Source organism: Mesoplodon densirostris, chromosome 16, assembly GCF_025265405.1.
Source record: "Mesoplodon densirostris isolate mMesDen1 chromosome 16, mMesDen1 primary haplotype, whole genome shotgun sequence".
Classification (NCBI taxonomy): Eukaryota; Metazoa; Chordata; class Mammalia; order Artiodactyla; family Ziphiidae; genus Mesoplodon; species Mesoplodon densirostris.
In genome coordinates this window covers 77,258,137-77,275,225 of record NC_082676.1, presented here as the reverse complement: position 1 = coordinate 77,275,225, position 17,089 = coordinate 77,258,137, and the positions used below count along the sequence as shown (strand labels likewise).

Sequence of the window (17,089 nt, the reverse complement as noted above, 5' to 3'; positions counted from 1 at the left end):
CCTGGGGCCCCGACGGGCGGCCAGAGGCGGCCGGCCCGAGGTGCCCGAGGGGGCGGTCCGCGCGGGGGGCCCCGGGCGTCTAAGTGGCTTAGCGCGTCCCAGAGCAACGGAGACCTCCCGTTCCTCCCCGCGCCCTACCCCCTACCCACTTCCCGCCTGGCCCAAAGCGCCCGAGGGCGGGGGTCTGCTTTGGGCCCCCAGACGTCTACACGTCCCTGCGCGTCCCTGAGCCCCCTGCCCCTTCCAAGTTCCTCCCTGTACTCCCCCACCCCATCCAACGGGAGGGAAGGGGCGTGTCGGTGGTGAACACGCCCCTCATGAATATTAATAAGCGCGCATGCGCCTGCCAGGCGCGCTGGGTAGAGGTGGCTAGCCCCGGCCGCGGCTCCCAGACGGGCTCTCTGAGTCCCTCTCCGAGAGCCGGGCGGGCACGCGTCATTGTGTTACCTGCGACCGGCCCGCGAGCTGGGTTCGGGTTGTTTTTTTTTTTTTCCTCCCCTCCCTCCCTCCCTCCTCTCTAAGCAGCTGATCTGAAAGGGAATAAAAGGCTGCGCATAATCATAATAATAAAAGAAGGGGAGCTCGAGAGAAGGAAAGAAAGCCGGGAGGTGGAAGAGGAGGGGGAGCGCCTCAAAGAAGCGATCAGAATAATAAAAGGAGGCCGGGCTCTTTGCCTTCTGGAACGGGCCGCTCTTGAAAGGGCTTTTGAAAAGTGGTGTTGTTTTCCAGTCGTGCATGCTCCAATCGGCGGAGTATATTAGAGCCGGGACGCGGCGGCCGCAGGGGCAGCGGCGACGGCAGCACCGGCGGCAGCACCAGCGGCAGCACCAGCGCGAGCAGCAGCGGCGGCGGCGGCGGCGTCCCGAGTGCCCGCGGCGCGCGGTGCAGCGATGCGGTCCCCACGGACGCGCGGCCGGCCCGGGCGCCCCCTGAGCCTCCTGCTCGCCCTGCTCTGCGCCCTACGAGCCAAGGTAAGAGCCCGCCGGGCCACTCTCCCGACCCGTCCTCTTCTTTCCCTCGCGGCGCCCCGGACGCCTGCGGTTGAGCGTTTGGAGCGGGCTCGGTAGCCCTGGGGCGCCGGCTCCCGCCCCGGCCCCTGCGCCCAAGAAGCTGCACTTGGGCTGGGGGAGCCCCCGGGCTCCTAAATGTACCCTCCAGGCTGGGCAGAGCGCGCGTTCGCTCCGCTCTTGCTCCCGGGGCGGGGGGGGGGGGCAGTCGTATCGGTTTGCTCCCACTCTAGCCTCTCAAGCCCGGGAATCACGTTGAGTCCTTGCGCCCAGTTTTGTAAAATTATTTTCACTTGGCGCCAAGGGCTCGTTGGGGCGGGCGGGGACGGAGTCGCCACTTCCACCCTCGAAGAAAACAATTTTCCCCTGCGCTGACCTCCCTCCCTCCCTCTCTCGCCGGCAGGTGTGCGGGGCCTCCGGCCAGTTCGAGTTGGAGATCCTTTCCATGCAGAACGTGAACGGGGAGCTGCAAAACGGGAACTGCTGCGGCGGCGCCCGGAACCCGGGGGACCGCAAGTGCTCCCGCGACGAGTGTGACACGTACTTCAAAGTGTGCCTCAAGGAGTACCAGTCGCGCGTCACGGCCGGGGGGCCCTGCAGCTTTGGCTCGGGGTCCACGCCTGTCATCGGGGGCAACACCTTCAACCTCAAGGCCAGTCGCGGCAACGAACGCAACCGCATCGTGCTGCCTTTCAGTTTTGCCTGGCCGGTGAGTGACGGCCGGGGGCGGCCGGGCCGTGGTTTGCACCCGTGGGCCGAGCTCTGCTTTCTCTTGCGAGAGGAGAGGGATTTAAAGGGCCTTGGCTGGAAGCTCGGCGCTAACCAGGGATGTCTCTGTGGTGGCGGGGTTAGGGAGCTGAGGCTCTGTAGCTAGATCTCGGCAGGCCCCGGCCCCAGTGCTTTTTGCTAAGCGCACGAAAGTGGGACCCCAGAGCGGATGGTGGGGCAACGCTCCTAGGAAGGCCGGTTGAAACTTACAGCGTGAAGGCCCGAGAGTAACCGCCCGAGGCAGGAGGTCATTATAGATGATCTTTGCTCAACCTTATTAAACCTGATGCGCCGGGGAAGGCGGCTCGGCACAGTTCTGGCCTCCGAACGCCGTCCAAATTGGCACCCTCGCGTTTCCCGTGAGCAGCCGGGAGGGCGGGTGTGTCCTTCCTGTAGGGTGGGGGGAGCCCACTTCCCGCTGCTCCCCGGGAGATTTCGGTGCGTGCGGGGGCGCGCTCTGGGCTGAGTAAGGCCGGGGGGGCGGCCGCCGCCGGGGGGCGGCCGGGCTTTCCCCAGAGCTGTGGGAGCGGGAGCCACCCGCCCCCTGCCGGCCCCTTCCTGCTCTCGCCCCCGCGCGGCGTAGCCCTTGTGGCCTCACTAACAGCGGTTCCCGGGCTCTGGAACAGCTGTGTTTGCAAACTTCCCGGGAAGGGCGGGGGTGCGCCCTTGTCCGGTGGGCGCGCGGGCCCCTCGAGCGTTGGGGGGGCGTGCCGAGGCCTGGAAGGGGCGGCCCGAGCGAGGCAGCCCCTGCGGGTGCAAGTGCGCAGACCCACGACTCCGGAGCCGCTCGAGGTCCGGGCCCCGCTGGCCGACCCTGCAGCGAGGCCCTGGCAACGTCTCGAAATGGGTGGAAGGAAGATGAGTGTGATTGCAGAAGGGGAGGAAAGGGGAAAGTGTTGGTGCCCTCTGCCCCGCTCCTGCCGTCCAGGAGGCGTGACTCAGTACCAGGACTGGGGCTTGGCCCGGCCTGTGCTGGGCGGGTGGGTGGTGAGAGGGGGAGGTCGGTGCCCTGGGGAATACTCTTCGCAACGTGCTCTGATGGGGCGCACTCTGCTGCCTCCTATCGCGGGCTACGGCTGCAGTCGCAGCTGTGAGAAGGCAGGGGAGAGAGTCGGCCTTGGAGTGTGTGAGAAGCTCGGGGTGCCTCTCAAGGCCCGCGTTGACTGGGGCTGGCGTTATAAAATGCCCTCTGCCTGGGTGGGATGAGACATTTATCAGAACATGCCATTAAAAGGGGCTTATAAAGACCTGTGGTTTGTGGAATTCTCTGAGAGTGGAGGACTGAGTCTGTTGTGGGATCTCATTTTTACAAAGAGTGTTTATCTTGTTCGTTAATCCCCTTTAGGGAGAACTTTAAGCTAAAGAGGTTGGCCGCTTTTTAATCTGGCTGGGCCCAAGTTGACTGTGACGACTGACTGCCCTTGCCCTTGCCCGTGTGTTTGGAGGTAGGGGGAAGGGGCCTGCAGGTGGTTACACCCGCCTGGAGGATCAGTCCGGAGCCCCTCGCTTTTCACAAGACCATAAAAGGAATCTTATTACTGATGTGGAAAAGCTGCAGGGCTGGCTGAGGTTCATCTTGGAGAGGAGGGTCAGAGAAACGGCTGGGATGAACACAGGGAGCCTTGCTCCCCTGGCTGGCCGGGGAAAGTGACCCAGAAGGTGTGTCTGCCTCCTTTTGACACTTGGCAGAGAGCCCGAGATGGGGATGAGCGGCAGTGGTGTGTGAGGGCAGGGAGACGATTGATTTGCTGGTGCTCGTCTGTGGTTTCAGGCCCCGCGGGTCACCAACCATGAAATAGACTCTCGGCTTTTCTAGAATGGGGGAGACGGCTGGAGCTCACACTGAGAGTGTGGTTCTTTTGAAGCTGGGCCAAATGCCTGCGTCCCTCCTCAACAAGTCCCCACCCCACCGCCCCAAAAAGGCCTGCTGTGCAGCGTAAGCTTGACTTCCCAAGAGAGAGCGGAGGGTGGGGTGTGCCATGTTATTTTCCCCAGCACGGTTGGAGAAACACCACAGTCTGTAACTTTCAAGAATGATTCCAGTGTGAGTGTTAACTGAAGTGAAAGCACTTAGGTAGCTGGATTAGTACCGAAGTAGATCGCACAGCTTCATTCAGTTTGGTAATTAAATATTAATGAGCGTGTCTATTTAAAGCTGATATCCTAAATAGGTAAGAGCTGAACTTGGTATAGAATTCAAGATGGAACAAGGAGGATACAGGGTTTAAAAAAAAAAAATCAAACCACCTTGAACTTCCTGGCCCCTAAGTTTCTAACCCTTAGGCAGCCACAATTAGCGTCCACGTGGTTCCTCCCAAGTTAGCTGACAGTGGCAGAGAGGTGGTTCGGGGTGCACAAAAGAAGGTCACTTTAGAAGGTGGTATAATTATGTGTTTTGTCTGGAGTTATGACCCCAATCAAACAACTGCTTGTGTTCTGAAGAGGAAGAGGAGAAAACGATTTGGTCAGATATGAAGTGTAATCCACAGGCCAGTGTCCTTGTGAGAAGCTCTGTGGTGTGGGCCTGCCCTCCAGACAGTATCTGATTGTGTCCCACTTGGGGTCTACTGTCCCAGCCGCAGCCTGGTGATGGTTTTCTTTCGTGGCTTCTAATAAGCATAGCAGTGCTGCTCAGAGGGGCTTGCCTTGAAGCAACTAGCCTGATTTATGATCCTCCAATCAGGGGACCCAGTGATAAGACCATACATTATCGGAGGTAATTAGGCTCAATGGGAAATGATTGGGGAATAACCATTTAGAAATCACTGAAATGGTTAAGTTGCCCTTTCCAAAATTAGTACTAAATCCCAGGAGTGCCTGATAATTAAAAGTACATTAGTGTAATTACCACTAGCCAGCCCCAAAAGCTTTTTAGGAACTCCAGAACTCCAGTTAGCTGTACTGATGCTTTGCTGGCCCTGGAGTGAAGTGAATCTGGAGAAATCTGGGGGGAAGCAGTTGAGGTACCTGGTCTCTCGGCCTCATATTTAAATGCCATTGACATTGATAAAAGGCTTGATGAGATCAACTTCCATCTTTTAGGAAAACCCAGTGAAGTGTGATTCTTGCATACCAGAGGGATGCCAGCTTTGGCCCCCTTCACACTTGAGGCCTGAATGACCAACGGCCAGGGGTTTGGGTAAATCGGATGCTATAAGGTTAGTCGCAGACCATAACTGACATGCCCTTGCCTTTATGCCTTCCTCTGTGCTTTCGGGTCCCTAGGCCTCCGCAGATGGGTGGCCACGTGGAGGGATGTGATTCTCATTTAGACTGGCTCCTCTCTGCAGTCAGAATGTGCCACCCACGTGGTCAGCATGCGTGCATACAAATAGCACACGTGTGTACGTGCTCAGAGCAAGGGACTTTCTGTGTATGGGGAAAACACCCTTTGCCCTAAGATACCTACCTCGAACTAAAGTGATGAAATGATATGTCTGCGTTGCAAAACCAGGCTGGAGAGAAAGTTGAGCTATGCCTGCTTTGTACTGAGTGTCTGCAGCATGGCTACTCCCCACATGGAATCCCTATTCAAGGTACTTGGTCTCTAATAGTTCTTTCCTCTTCCAGGTGTAACCTCTGTGTGTTCTTCCTCCTTGTTGTCTTGTTTCTTAGCAACTTATTCAAACCTCCAGTACTTATAGGAGTTTACAACCCACCAGCTCCACACCCATAATTCTACAGGGACTTCAAACATTTTTCAAGAATGGTGAAGCTTTTGGCATGGAGGCTGTTTGGGGGAGTTGGATGGTTAAGGAGGAGCGGCAGCAGCCACTTACAAAGCCTGTAGCCTCCCAGAAAGCCAGCAACCTGAATGCTGTCTAAAATCTTTACAGCAAATAGTTGCAAGGGACCTTTTGGATGGAAGGTATGTGGAAAGTTTAGCATAGAGGAAAAATGTGATTCATGAAAAAATGAAGCCAAGGCAACAGGGAGTCTTCACGTCCTGATCTGAAAACAGGAATGCAAACAGAGGCCTTGGCCGGATTCATAGCAGCCACTGGCTCATTGTAGGAGGGCCAGAACCTGGTTCCAATGCCAGGCTTTCAAGACTAGTTACAGTGTAAGAATGCGTAATCTCTGGATGTGCATACAATCAGCATGGTAGTCCATAAAGGCAAATATTCCTGAGAACTCTCCCTTGGTAAACGTTCAGAGGCATGTTCCTACACTCTGCCCGTTCAACCCCCAGGGTGAGGTTCCAAGCTGCTCCAGCTTTTAAATACATTAAAAAAAAAAAAAAAATTAGCCCTAAACAAACCTAACCTAGTTTTCAACTTTAGGAAGATGTTTGTTTTAGTATGCGTGGGAAGTGATGATTCTTGTGTTTTCTAGAATGGTAGAGGCGGAGGGGTAGGGTTCTGGGTTCAGAAATGTCCTGCCTCTAGCTTGGCATGGGGCGGGGGTGAGTGGCTGTGTTGTGACTTCTTGCTGGTTTCTGATCACCGCGTGCACTACCCTGCCCTGTGGCCCTTGTTTCTAGGGCACCAGTGACATTTGTCTCTGGTGCATTGCGTGTGCTGGGAGGACACGACAACGTGGCTCGCGGTGGTTAAAAGTGGCACATAAATAGTCAAACGTTCAGGGCCCTCTATCAGTTCAGCCCAGTCTTTATGCGCTTCTGGTAAACGAGTAGAAAGGCATCTTGTTCAGGCTTGCTCTGTGTGAACTGGACGGTTGTGCTTGGCTGGTTTCTCGGTATTCTATCTATTAACCTCGCCACCCTTTTGTAACTGGTGCATTTAATTATCAGTGGGATGCTTTTCAAACAGGTAGGGGTAATGATGGGAAAGGGGGTGGGGGGCTTCTCATTGAGAGTCTCAAATCTGGATATGAGCTTCGGGGCCCCGCTTGGTGAGTCTTTGAGGTGGGCTTTCATGAGAAAATCACCCTTTGTAACCAGATCAGACTCTATTGAAACGTCAAGCCCTGCAGACTAAATTGCTTTCTGTGACTGAGGTCTCAGCCGGGATGCCATGGGGTGGTTGTCCTCCCTCCGTGCCTCACCTTGCCCAAACCGTGCCACACATGAATCGTCAGGGCGAGCGTGCATGTACCCACTCATGACATCTCTGGAGCCTTTACTGAATATGTTTGTGCTTGGAATGTTTTATACTCGGGCCACCCAGACGCAGGCAGGACAATAGTGTGGCCGAATTGACTGAAATGAGGATTACGGGGAATAATGCAGCCGCTGCACAAATAATGCAGATACAGGGCCAGCCACAGGAAGCGACAGTTGAGTCAGCAGAGCACAGGGCCCCAGACCGACCTGGGGCCGATGACTCTGTACAATGGCCCTGTGGGCGCTCCCAGGGCGCGCTCCCTGCCGCCTGCCCTGCAGCCCAGGCTTTTGGATGCCGCACGTGTGCCGTCTGCACGGTGGGCTGTTTGTGTCCATCAGCTTGGCAGAAGGGGAAGCAGCAGCTTCTCAGGGCTTGGTTTGGTTGCCACTGTTGCCAGGAAGAGGAAGCTCTCCGCTGCCAGCACACTTACCTTTGTGTCTCACGTCCCCCCTTCTTAATACGGCAATTAAGTGCTTCCCAACCCGCCTGGTGCCAAGGTAACCACCATGGGGCTGGATGGGCGCGGAACACAGGCCTCCTGCAGCCCCAGCGCCACAGGTGGGAGGAGGCGCCGGGGGCCCTTCGATGCCAGGACCCTCCTCGAGGTAGAATTCCAGGGGCGTCCTCCCCAGAGGTCCTCCTGAAAGCTGACCATTGCTCCTCCCTGCTGCACGAGAGTGAGAACCAGCTGCCGTGTTGCCAGGTTTCCCTGGAGCTGGGAAGACAGAAGCGATTCACACTGTGAACCCAGACTGAAGATCTGCTGGCTGCCCGTCCCTCGTGCTTTACCCCCAGGCCATTTTTCGGGAAAAATGTAAGGAAAAAGAGATGAATGCCAGGTAGCTTTTTATAAGAATCCTCTTCTCATAGTTTGAAACCAAGAAAAATCCAGGTGTTTGCTATCTTTTATGTTTTTTGCGGGTTGTTTTTTTTTTTTTGTATGAACTTGTTAATAAGTTGAAACACCTGCCCGTCATCTCGCCTGCACCCCCTCCCAAGCCGTGAGAAGGGCCCTGGGACTTGGCCTCTCTAGGGTTAGGTTTGCAGTGGCCACTTGGGTGTGATGTGATTGTAGCGGAATGCCAGTTTGGGGCCTTGTACCCGGGCTTGACGGCATAAGGTGCACATGGTCTGGATCCCAGAGTCGGGATGTACATTCTGGGATGTATAGAGGTCAAGCGTGGGCCTGGGAAAACTTAAAGTTCCCTAGCAACTAATAATCATTGCCAAATTATCTCGATTGTTGATCTATAGTGTGAGGTTGGAGTGGGAGCTTAAGAATACCTCCAAATAGGAGCCTTGGAGAGAATCCTTTTCTCTGAAGGCTGGGTGGGAGGAATCCTCCCGCCCCAGGAGGCTAGTCCTAGAACCACAGTCCCTTCTCTGAAACAAGGGAGAGAGAGACGGTCCAGGGCTGCTGCTATATTTTTCTACCAGCACCTCGTTGCCAGTGCTGCAGCCCCCAGCCCCTGCCCCACCTTCACCTCCTAGAAGGCTGTTCGTTCATGGGGAAATCCTGATGCCAGCTGGTGTCAAGGGCTCTGTACTCCTCTTTCCCCTCAAGGTGGGGCGTGTTGGTCAGCGACTTCTGAGGTCTCCCAGTTCTGGGAGGATGAGTCCGGGAGAGAGCCTGGCCTTCTAGGATCTTGTGCAAGAACCAAGGATGCCCTCTCCCTTGAGCTTTAAGCAGAGTTGCTACTGTCAGGCCAGCTCGGTCCCGGGATGCCTTCCCTTTCCGTGGGGTTGTGGGCATATTGTGTGTTTAGTGCTTGTACAAGTCCGAACAAACTCCCGGGTACCGGTGCATTTAATCAGAGGATTAATTACAACAATATGTGGAAGTGGAGAACGTGGGTCTCGACGTGACCAGCAAATGAAGGGCTTCATTATCCAGAATCAGACCCACATCTGGCCTCATTTGGACTTGGCTGTCATGTCAGATCAGTAGAGAAACCTCTAACTTCTTGGTGCTCTCGGGGAAGAGTCCGGTAATTTGTAGGAAGTCCTAAGAAACACAGAGGCAGTAAATAAGGTGTAACTTTCACTAATAAAAAAACACCAGTGACGACAGCAATGAATTTGGACCTCTGGCCACTTGCAGGAGAGGGCTGGGTATGTGCCCCGGCTTGCCCGGTTTTGCTTGCTTTTCTGAGCATTTTCCCACAGTTATCAGTGAGCGAAATGGAATCCTCCTCTGCTTTGAGTATGAAACATATTTCGGCTGAATTCCAAGGCGGGGTCTATCACAAGATATTTTTATGTTCAGAGACCTGCTGGGTCGCTGTGTGAGCAGTAAGCTTGCTCTGAGTTATGAATGAAGTTCTTTTTTTTTTTTTTTTTTTAACTTCCCCCCTCTGTTTTTGCCTTCACCTTGTAGGTGGCACCATATTATTTGATCAATATACGCTACTATTTCCGACATACTGGTACCTGCCTTTGACAAGGCAGGGATACATAAAAGGGTTCATGTGCCTTTCTTCCCTACTCTCTACCCCTTTGGATACATTTCCCCAGCACCAAGATAGCAGAAGTTTTCTTGAAACCCTGGTGTTTTGTGAGACTGACCTCATTCTAAATTACAAATGAAGATTTGAGTAAAAGTGGGAATTTGCTAATGGGCTTGGATTTGGGGGAGGGGGTGGCGCGGGGAGGAGGTGGAATTCTGAGATAAGCCTGGAAGATAAAAGGTACCTTCAGTAGAATGGCTGGCATCCCGCCAGTGTCCAGGGAATTTGTTTAGTTAGTGGACTCTGATTATTCCTGGAATGTTAGATCTTATTGACAGATAAGTTTATCAATAAATACAACCCATGGGGTGCAGCTCTTTCTTCCTTTTATACTTTGGTCCCTAGAGTCCGCCCCCCCTGCACCCCCAAGTTAGGTTACCGCCTTTGTCTTCAGAGTCTATTTGCACCTACCCCCCCCCGCCCCCGCCCTGCTTCCTGGAGTCACCTGATACTTGTGGGAGCCGAGATGGTCTCACACAGACAGGGCTTTCAAAGGGGTTCTGCAAAGGAAAAGGGGCCTCCCTGGGGACCTCCCCACCAGGGCCCAGAGTGTAACAGCAATCCCTAGCCCTCCTCACTGGGTGAGCGCCTCCACTCCCAGGTACAAACACCTGGTTAGGTTAGCTTAGAATCAATTCTTTGTGTGGTTTTCTCAAGCCACCAGGGTTAGAGTCTGGAAAGTTTGGGAAAAGCATTACGCAAAGTGTGCACAAGTCTAGGGAGATGGCATTTCTTGGTCGGGACTTTAGGCTGCCTGCATGAGGACCACGGGGGGGCCGGTGTCTTTTGCCACCCTGGGGTGGGTGCTAGGGGGAGGGGTGGGGAGTCGGTCTGGACCTAAACACCCAAGACCTCCCTTCGACAGTAAATACAGTTTCCATGTTGGCTGCATGGTTTTGTTTGGCAGGGCGTGCAGGGAGGCCGAGAAGGCCCGACCTTTGAGAGCTGACCCCCGTTTCTGAATACTGAGCTGTTGTTTATCTGTGTTACAGAGGTCCTACACTTTGCTTGTGGAGGCGTGGGATTCCAGCAATGACACTGTCCGTAAGTATCACCGCCATGGGCTGAGCGCGTGAGTTGGGAAGCACAGAGCTTGGCACCCGGTGCTTGTCAGACCTGTCCCCAGGCTACTTCAGAGCTCTCCTGCCACCCTCCCCGCCCAGACCTCTCTGTGGAGTCTTTTTCCATCACTTCCCCTAGAATTTTCGCTTGGAATATTAAGTGGCCAGGACAGATGGCCAGTTAACTCAGTCCCTGAATAAGGCCCCTAGATTATCTTTGGGATAGAGATCTTAATGGTTTTACAACTCTAAAACCTTGTAGACTTGCGAAAGGATCAAAGTAGTGACTTTTTAAAAGTCCATTTAAACTTTAAGTGAGCATTTAATCTCTCATCGGAAAGATAAAGCCCGAAGAGGTGGCTTTGGGCTCTAAAGACCGACCTTGAATTTCACTCCTTGGGCAGGTGAGCCCCCAGCCTGTCAGGGTTTCCCACACTGTGCATGACAGGTGTTCCAGTGCCTCATGGCCATCACACTGCCCTTGTCCCCTTCTGAAAGGTGGCTCTGTTCTCAGCGCAAGCTGCTTTTCAGGGCTGCTGGGGGTGGGCGGGTGCTGGGGTCCGGGGAAGCCCTAGAGGATGCCAGTAGAAACGGCAGCATCTGTCTGGCTTAGAACGGAGTCTTTGCTCTTGGATTGTAGCTTCAAAATACATTTCCCCTCCCTCGCTGAGACTGCCAGCCAGTTCCCTTTTTGCCAGCAGGATCTGGGTGGTTGTCATGGGAAAACTTGATTCACGCTGAAATCTGAGTCTGCACAAGAGGAGGGGTTGACCGGCCTGGTGTCTCTGTGTGCGCCCCCCATCCCATCCCTCTGCGTGTCTCATCCTCTCTGACCCTTGGTGTGTTTGCTGCTAAGAACATTTCCCGCTGTTCTCACCTTGCTTTTTTCTTCCCGACTCTGGGACTGGTGAATAAGCAGAGAGGGCACAGTGAGGGCCTGGAATCCAAGAGGCAGTCACTGCCCAATTGTCTTGCTGGACCACCTTGAGCCGCTCGATCCCTGCTGAGCCCCGGTTGCCAGAAGCTCCAGGCCGTTTGGGTCACTCCTTGTGCTTTGGCATCTGAAGTCCAGATCTGTGGACCTTCCTCCCTGAGTGATACCCCCGTCCCGCTGTTGGTGGAGGGAGGGGAGGCAGTGGCCTGCCTGGGCTGTGGCTGATGCCAGTCAGGGTCATGGGCACCTGTTTGTTCTCTGTTTCCTCCCCTGCCACACGCGTTGTGGGCTGGGTGAGCGTTATGTCACTGACCTGCTTACGATGGTAACTGTACATTGGGAAGATGGGGGATGGGGAGGGGGAAACAGGCTCTTCAGATGTCCTGGTGCAGATATTAACACAGGCTGGCTGGTGGCATGAGCATCCTTGAGGTTGACCCTGGCTCCTGGCAAGGCTGGGTTAGGACACCTGCCAGGGTGTGCAAGGGGCCCCTAGTGTTTGCAGGGCCCTTCCTGGGCCTTCCACCAGCCCACGGGTCAGGTAGCTGTTCCTCCGGGAAGCTGGTGCCCCTCCAGAGCTGCCCATGGTCGTGTGCCCCATTTTGGGGTTCTGGAGCCTCTCCTCTCTTGCTGGGAGGTAAAATCACTGGAAGGATGCAGGAAGACTTGGGGTAGAGATAAAGGGCTTTCAGACCTCTACTCTTGAAGAGAGGGGTTGCCTCAAAGTCACGGAATGCCCACTGCAGGGCATTGAGCCTCACTTTTGTGACCCTGGTGAGGAGGAACGGGGGTTTGCTGGGAGTGGCTTATCCACGTGCTTGTCCAGCCTCCCTTTTGCGATGCTTCCAAGGTACCTCGGATTCCAGCGTATTCAGAACCAAATGTGTCATCTTCCCTCCCCCAAAGCAGAGCCTGCCTAGGGCCCTTTATGGATGACTGGCACCAGCATTTGAATGCCCAGTACCAGAAGCCAGAAATCTGGACAGCACCCCCTGTGTACCACCCCCTCTTAGCATCAGTATCTAATCCACCTCCAAGTTCTGAAAATCGTATGTTCAGTGCTCCACACCCAGTCCTGATTGGGTTTGCCTCCCTCTAGCTGCCCTGCTGCTACCATGGTCCATGTCACCATCTGCTTACGCCCGAATTCTTACAGTAGCGGCTGAATTAATGCACCCCCATCTACTCTGGTCCACCTCCAGCACTTTCTCCATTCTCCTGCCATCTTGATCTTTTCAGAACATAACGTTTGAGTGTCACCTTTACTGAGAGCCACTTGGTAACTTCCTGTTGCCCTTGGGACAGATCTTTGTGTGGCCCCAAAGCCCCTTGCATGGCCCAGTCTTGTCTCCCTGCCAGCTCCATCTCACATGCCATGTTGTCATCTGTCATACCTGTATTCTCTCAAACCCCACCAGTCAACTTTCTGTCCTCAAATGCATCACATTCTCTCCTGCCTCAGGGCCTTTGCACATGCTGTTCACACTGCCTGGAATGTTTTGCTTTTACTCTCTTCACCCTCTGTCCCTCCCAAGGCACTGTCCTCCATGAGAGCAGACGCTAAGGATGTGTAGCAACCCAACTGGGGTTGGCTGCTCTTTGGGGACCAAACAAGGCTTCAGATTAGAGGCAGAGCCCTGAGCTTGGGAACAGAGAATTCCTTCTCACGTCAGCTCTGCAATGAACCCTCGGGAGCAGAGCCTGGCCCAAGTGATGTACGTTTTAGAAAGTATTTTCTGAGGCCAGCCCTCCAAGGTCGTTGCTATTGCATTTCAGGACTGCACTATATAAGGATGCAGATTTTACTCTCTCCCCCAGAGCAAATTATTTCAGTTTCTCGTTCTGATCAATAGATATGTAAACACAGGTTGGCATACTTAGGTCCAGGTTTTCCTTATACTGTAGCCTTCTTGGTTAAGGTTTGTGGTTGGCGTGGTTCCAGGATTCTGCTCAGACTTGCCTCTCATCCCCTCCTCCTTGGCCTGCAAGGCTGTTGTGGGTTCTTTGTGCTCCATCTTCATGCAGTTCAAGGTTGTAGGAAGGCCTGGCAATATCCCCTTCCAATCTTAAAGCTGGGCTATCAACTGAACTACCCCAGAAACACTGGTAATGCCCTGAGCTGATAGGAAGTGTGATTCAGGCGACAGCAGCTTAAAAGAAGCATCTCTGTAACCCAGATGCCAGAAAGCGTGTCACAGACACACTCAACTCCCTCTGGGCCCTTAGGAAAAATCTGTCACACAGGTGTGAAGTTGGTTATACAGACCTGTTAGCCCCATTGAGGATTCTGAAATGATGTCTTCACAACATTTCCCGGAAATAGAAAGCATACCAAACCACTGACTGACATGTCAGCCTGTGCCTTTAGGATTACCCCGGACTCTTGTCTGAATTGTTTGTTGTTGCAGCCTGCCTGAGAAGGAGCCATGGCTAGTGTGTTTAAGTAATCCCTTTATTAAGATCTCATCATCACATGGTAATAGCTCACTACACTTTTTCATTGAACCAGCAGAGGAAGCACACAGTTAATGCAAGGACATTTTTGTCATTCTTTGGCCTGTGTTTATTTGCAAAACTCAGGTTAGGAAAGCGTCCTCTGCAAGTGCTTCGTGCATGCCAGGGTGTAGGTCTGCAGGTATGCGGGCTTGTTCAAGGCCCGTCTTGCCCACAGGTAAAGAGCCCAGAGGATGAGGGCTGGGGCGCTGTTGGAAGTGGAGTGTGGCTGAAGCTGCCCAGGAGTGCCCGTCTCCTGGTCACCTGTGGGGTTTGCCTAGCCTTGCAGATGAGCACAGGCCCTAGGCCTAGAAAATCAGGGGTGTAGGTGGATAAGAATCACAAAGACACTGCAAGCAGTTCCTAACGGTCTCTCCAAGGTGGCCTTGAATTTGACAAGGTGTCAAGGGTTGGTGCTGGCAGGTTTAAGAAAACAAACACAGGACCAGGGTGGGTGCTGACTCGGGGCCTCGTTTCCTTTTCACGCCCCTCCCCTGAACTCCTGGCACCTGGAGTTTGGAGCTATTTTTGTACCTGTCTCTTCTCATACTAAGTGATAGGTGACCCCAGGGCAGGGACCACTTCTTCCTCCTGGAGCTGTTTGGGCCCCAGGTGTGTCTCTTTTCCTCAGTAGGCACTCTTTAAGGAGCCTGACTTGACTCCAAAAAACCCTTAGTCTACCTGTCTGTAAACTGGGATGAATGCTTTTCCCATATGCCTTCTGGGCAAAGGTGAAAGGTGAAATGCATCAAGTTCGTGGTCTTGTTATTTAAATGCCAGCTTAAGAGGTGGCAAAGTTTATAATTAAAAAAAAATTACTCTTTGGCTTCCAGTGAAGTTTGGAAATAGACACAGCCTTTCTAGAGCAAGACACAAAACTCTAAAACCAGAAAAGAAAGATTGCTAACCTTTACCTGGAATAGTGAAATTTCCTCAAGAATAGCCTTCCATAAGGGGCCACTTTCTATCACATGTAAAGAGCTTTTGCAAACCAGTATGACCAAACAGCGCAATAGAAAAGTTGGCAAAGGAGAGAAACAGATTGAAGTTCAGAGGAGCCTATACACATGGTTTTGTCAAAAGGGTCCTCACCATCACTTAATTAAATACCCATTAAATCAGAAAGTCTGATAACGCAGTGTTGGCACTGCTGTTGGGAAACAGTTTCCTTTGCTGGTGGGAGGGCAGACAGATGGGGCTTTTGTTCCTGGTGGTTTGGGTTTTCTGGGCAGAAGTGTGTTGGTTGTGTGTGTCCAGCACTTCCATTTCTGGGATATTTCTTTCTTCTAGAACCACATACAGGTAAATATGTTCAAGGATGTTCCCTGTGGCTTTGCTTAATAGCCAAAGGCCAAAACAACCTCAGTGCACATGTTGGGAACTAGGTAAATGATTTCACTTTATTTCCAGACGAAGAAATACCACATGCCCAGTAAAAAGGGTAAATGTATGATGGGGAGGGAGATGAATGGCTCATTTTTTGCCCTTTTGTGTTGTTTGAATTTTGTGCCATGTGCATTTGTTGTTATTAAAAGGCGTCAAAATGGTCGGGGGAGAAAGCTCTGATATCTGATGTAAATGTTGGTGTGATGAATCCTTTTTTTTTTTTTTTTTTTTTTTTTGCCTCTAGAACCCGACAGCATCATTGAAAAGGCTTCTCACTCAGGCATGATCAACCCCAGCCGGCAGTGGCAGACGCTGAAGCAGAACACGGGGGTTGCCCACTTTGAGTATCAGATCCGTGTGACCTGTGACGACTATTACTATGGCTTCGGCTGCAATAAGTTCTGCCGACCCAGAGACGACTTCTTTGGCCACTATGCCTGTGACCAGAATGGCAACAAAACGTGCATGGAAGGCTGGATGGGCCCTGAATGTAACAAAGGTGTGTGTGGGCGTGCCTGGTGGGTTCACCAGCTCCTGATGGCTGTCACTTTGGGCGTCATGTTCTCACCCCCCTGCCATCAGGTGGCTTTCTTGGGTATAGTGAGATTTGGGCTGTTTTCTAGGCCTGAAGCACGAAGATGCTGTTGGTACCCCATCCCCCCAGATGCTTTGAGCGTTGGCTGCTAACAACATCTCCTTCTCTGGAGCGTTGTCCTTGGCCAAACAGGTGCCACTCCACGCCCCGTCCCGCCAGCTCACAGTCTGTGAATGGCTGACATGGGCATAAGAAGGCCACAGCCCCCTTTGCGTTAACCCTGGGCTACAGTTCACACTCCGGAGTTTCCCCTGGGATCAGGCTGAGGCCAGGCTCCCGCTGAGACCACATTCTTGCTCAGCTTCTTGCCCTGCCCATCTGCTGCCCTCTACCTCTTTCTCTGTACCCGAACCCCCTTCTCAGGCTCTGCGTTTTAAGGCATCCAATGCGAAACAGATGCCAGGTGGACTGGGTTAGCCCAGCCAATGTCTGAACAGCTTGTGAAAAATGACAGCCCTTGGCTCAGGGTGGCCTTACGGCAGCTTACGGCAGCTTTCACTGGGCATCTCTGGGGGCCGTGGTATTGAGGGCGAGTGGTGAACTGAACGCCTCCACAGTGGGATAAACTTCCAGACCTCCTGTCTACTGTCCCAGCCCCGTCTATTGGAATACAGGGAGTTATCACATATTCACAGATGTTCACAGAATCATCTGTGGTCTTTACCTTTACAAAGCTTCTAATTCATAGCAAATTGGTGTATAATTCTAGTCAACCATGTAATAGGCCCTCACGAACATTAACGCACTCTGCTTAGTTCACATAATTTGGTAAATTCCTTTAAGATAAACTCAAGTTGAAAAACGAATTTTTGAACTGTGACTGAAGGGTAAGGCAAAGAGAGGAATTTGCAGGTCTCCTGGGCAATATTGCTTTCCTAAATAATTAGAGACAAGAGTGAAAAGGATGGCCTTTCTGGGATCCAAATGAAAGGATTGATAAAACGTATTTTAGATAGTTGGTATCCTAAAAATCAGTAACAATTACTTAAAAAGTATCTGCCTACTATTTTTTAATGTCTGTTCAAAAACTTTTTTCAGTAAAGGAAGCAGAATGGTTTTGTGTGGATACTTTGCAAAAAAAAAAAGAAAAAACAAAACAAAAGTACCACCAGATCTGGCCCGTGGATTAGCCTGCCAAGTGAAGCCGGCCTGGTTGGCTTTGTGAGTCCCATGGGATTTTTGAGATACCAGGCATTTGGTCAGAGGGTTCTGAGGAAGCTGGGGTAAAGAGTGGGGAAGATGACAGAGTTGAGGAAGGATTAGACCTCCTTT

At 52.7% G+C, this 17,089-nt stretch overlaps 1 protein-coding gene across 1 annotated transcript in view; it reads left to right on the top strand.

Annotated features, from left to right (window-relative positions):
- Nucleotides 1-356: 356 nt before the first annotated feature.
- The window catches only part of JAG1 (jagged canonical Notch ligand 1), a 33,653-nt gene continuing 16,920 nt past the window's right edge, over nt 357-17,089 (top strand). Inside the window, exons 1-4 of the mRNA XM_060120078.1 lie at nt 357-971; nt 1,411-1,716; nt 10,341-10,392; nt 15,467-15,721. Of these exons, the coding sequence (XP_059976061.1) occupies nt 891-971; nt 1,411-1,716; nt 10,341-10,392; nt 15,467-15,721 (694 nt within the window). The 5' untranslated portion in view covers nt 357-890. The remainder of the gene's footprint in view (nt 972-1,410; nt 1,717-10,340; nt 10,393-15,466; nt 15,722-17,089) is intronic.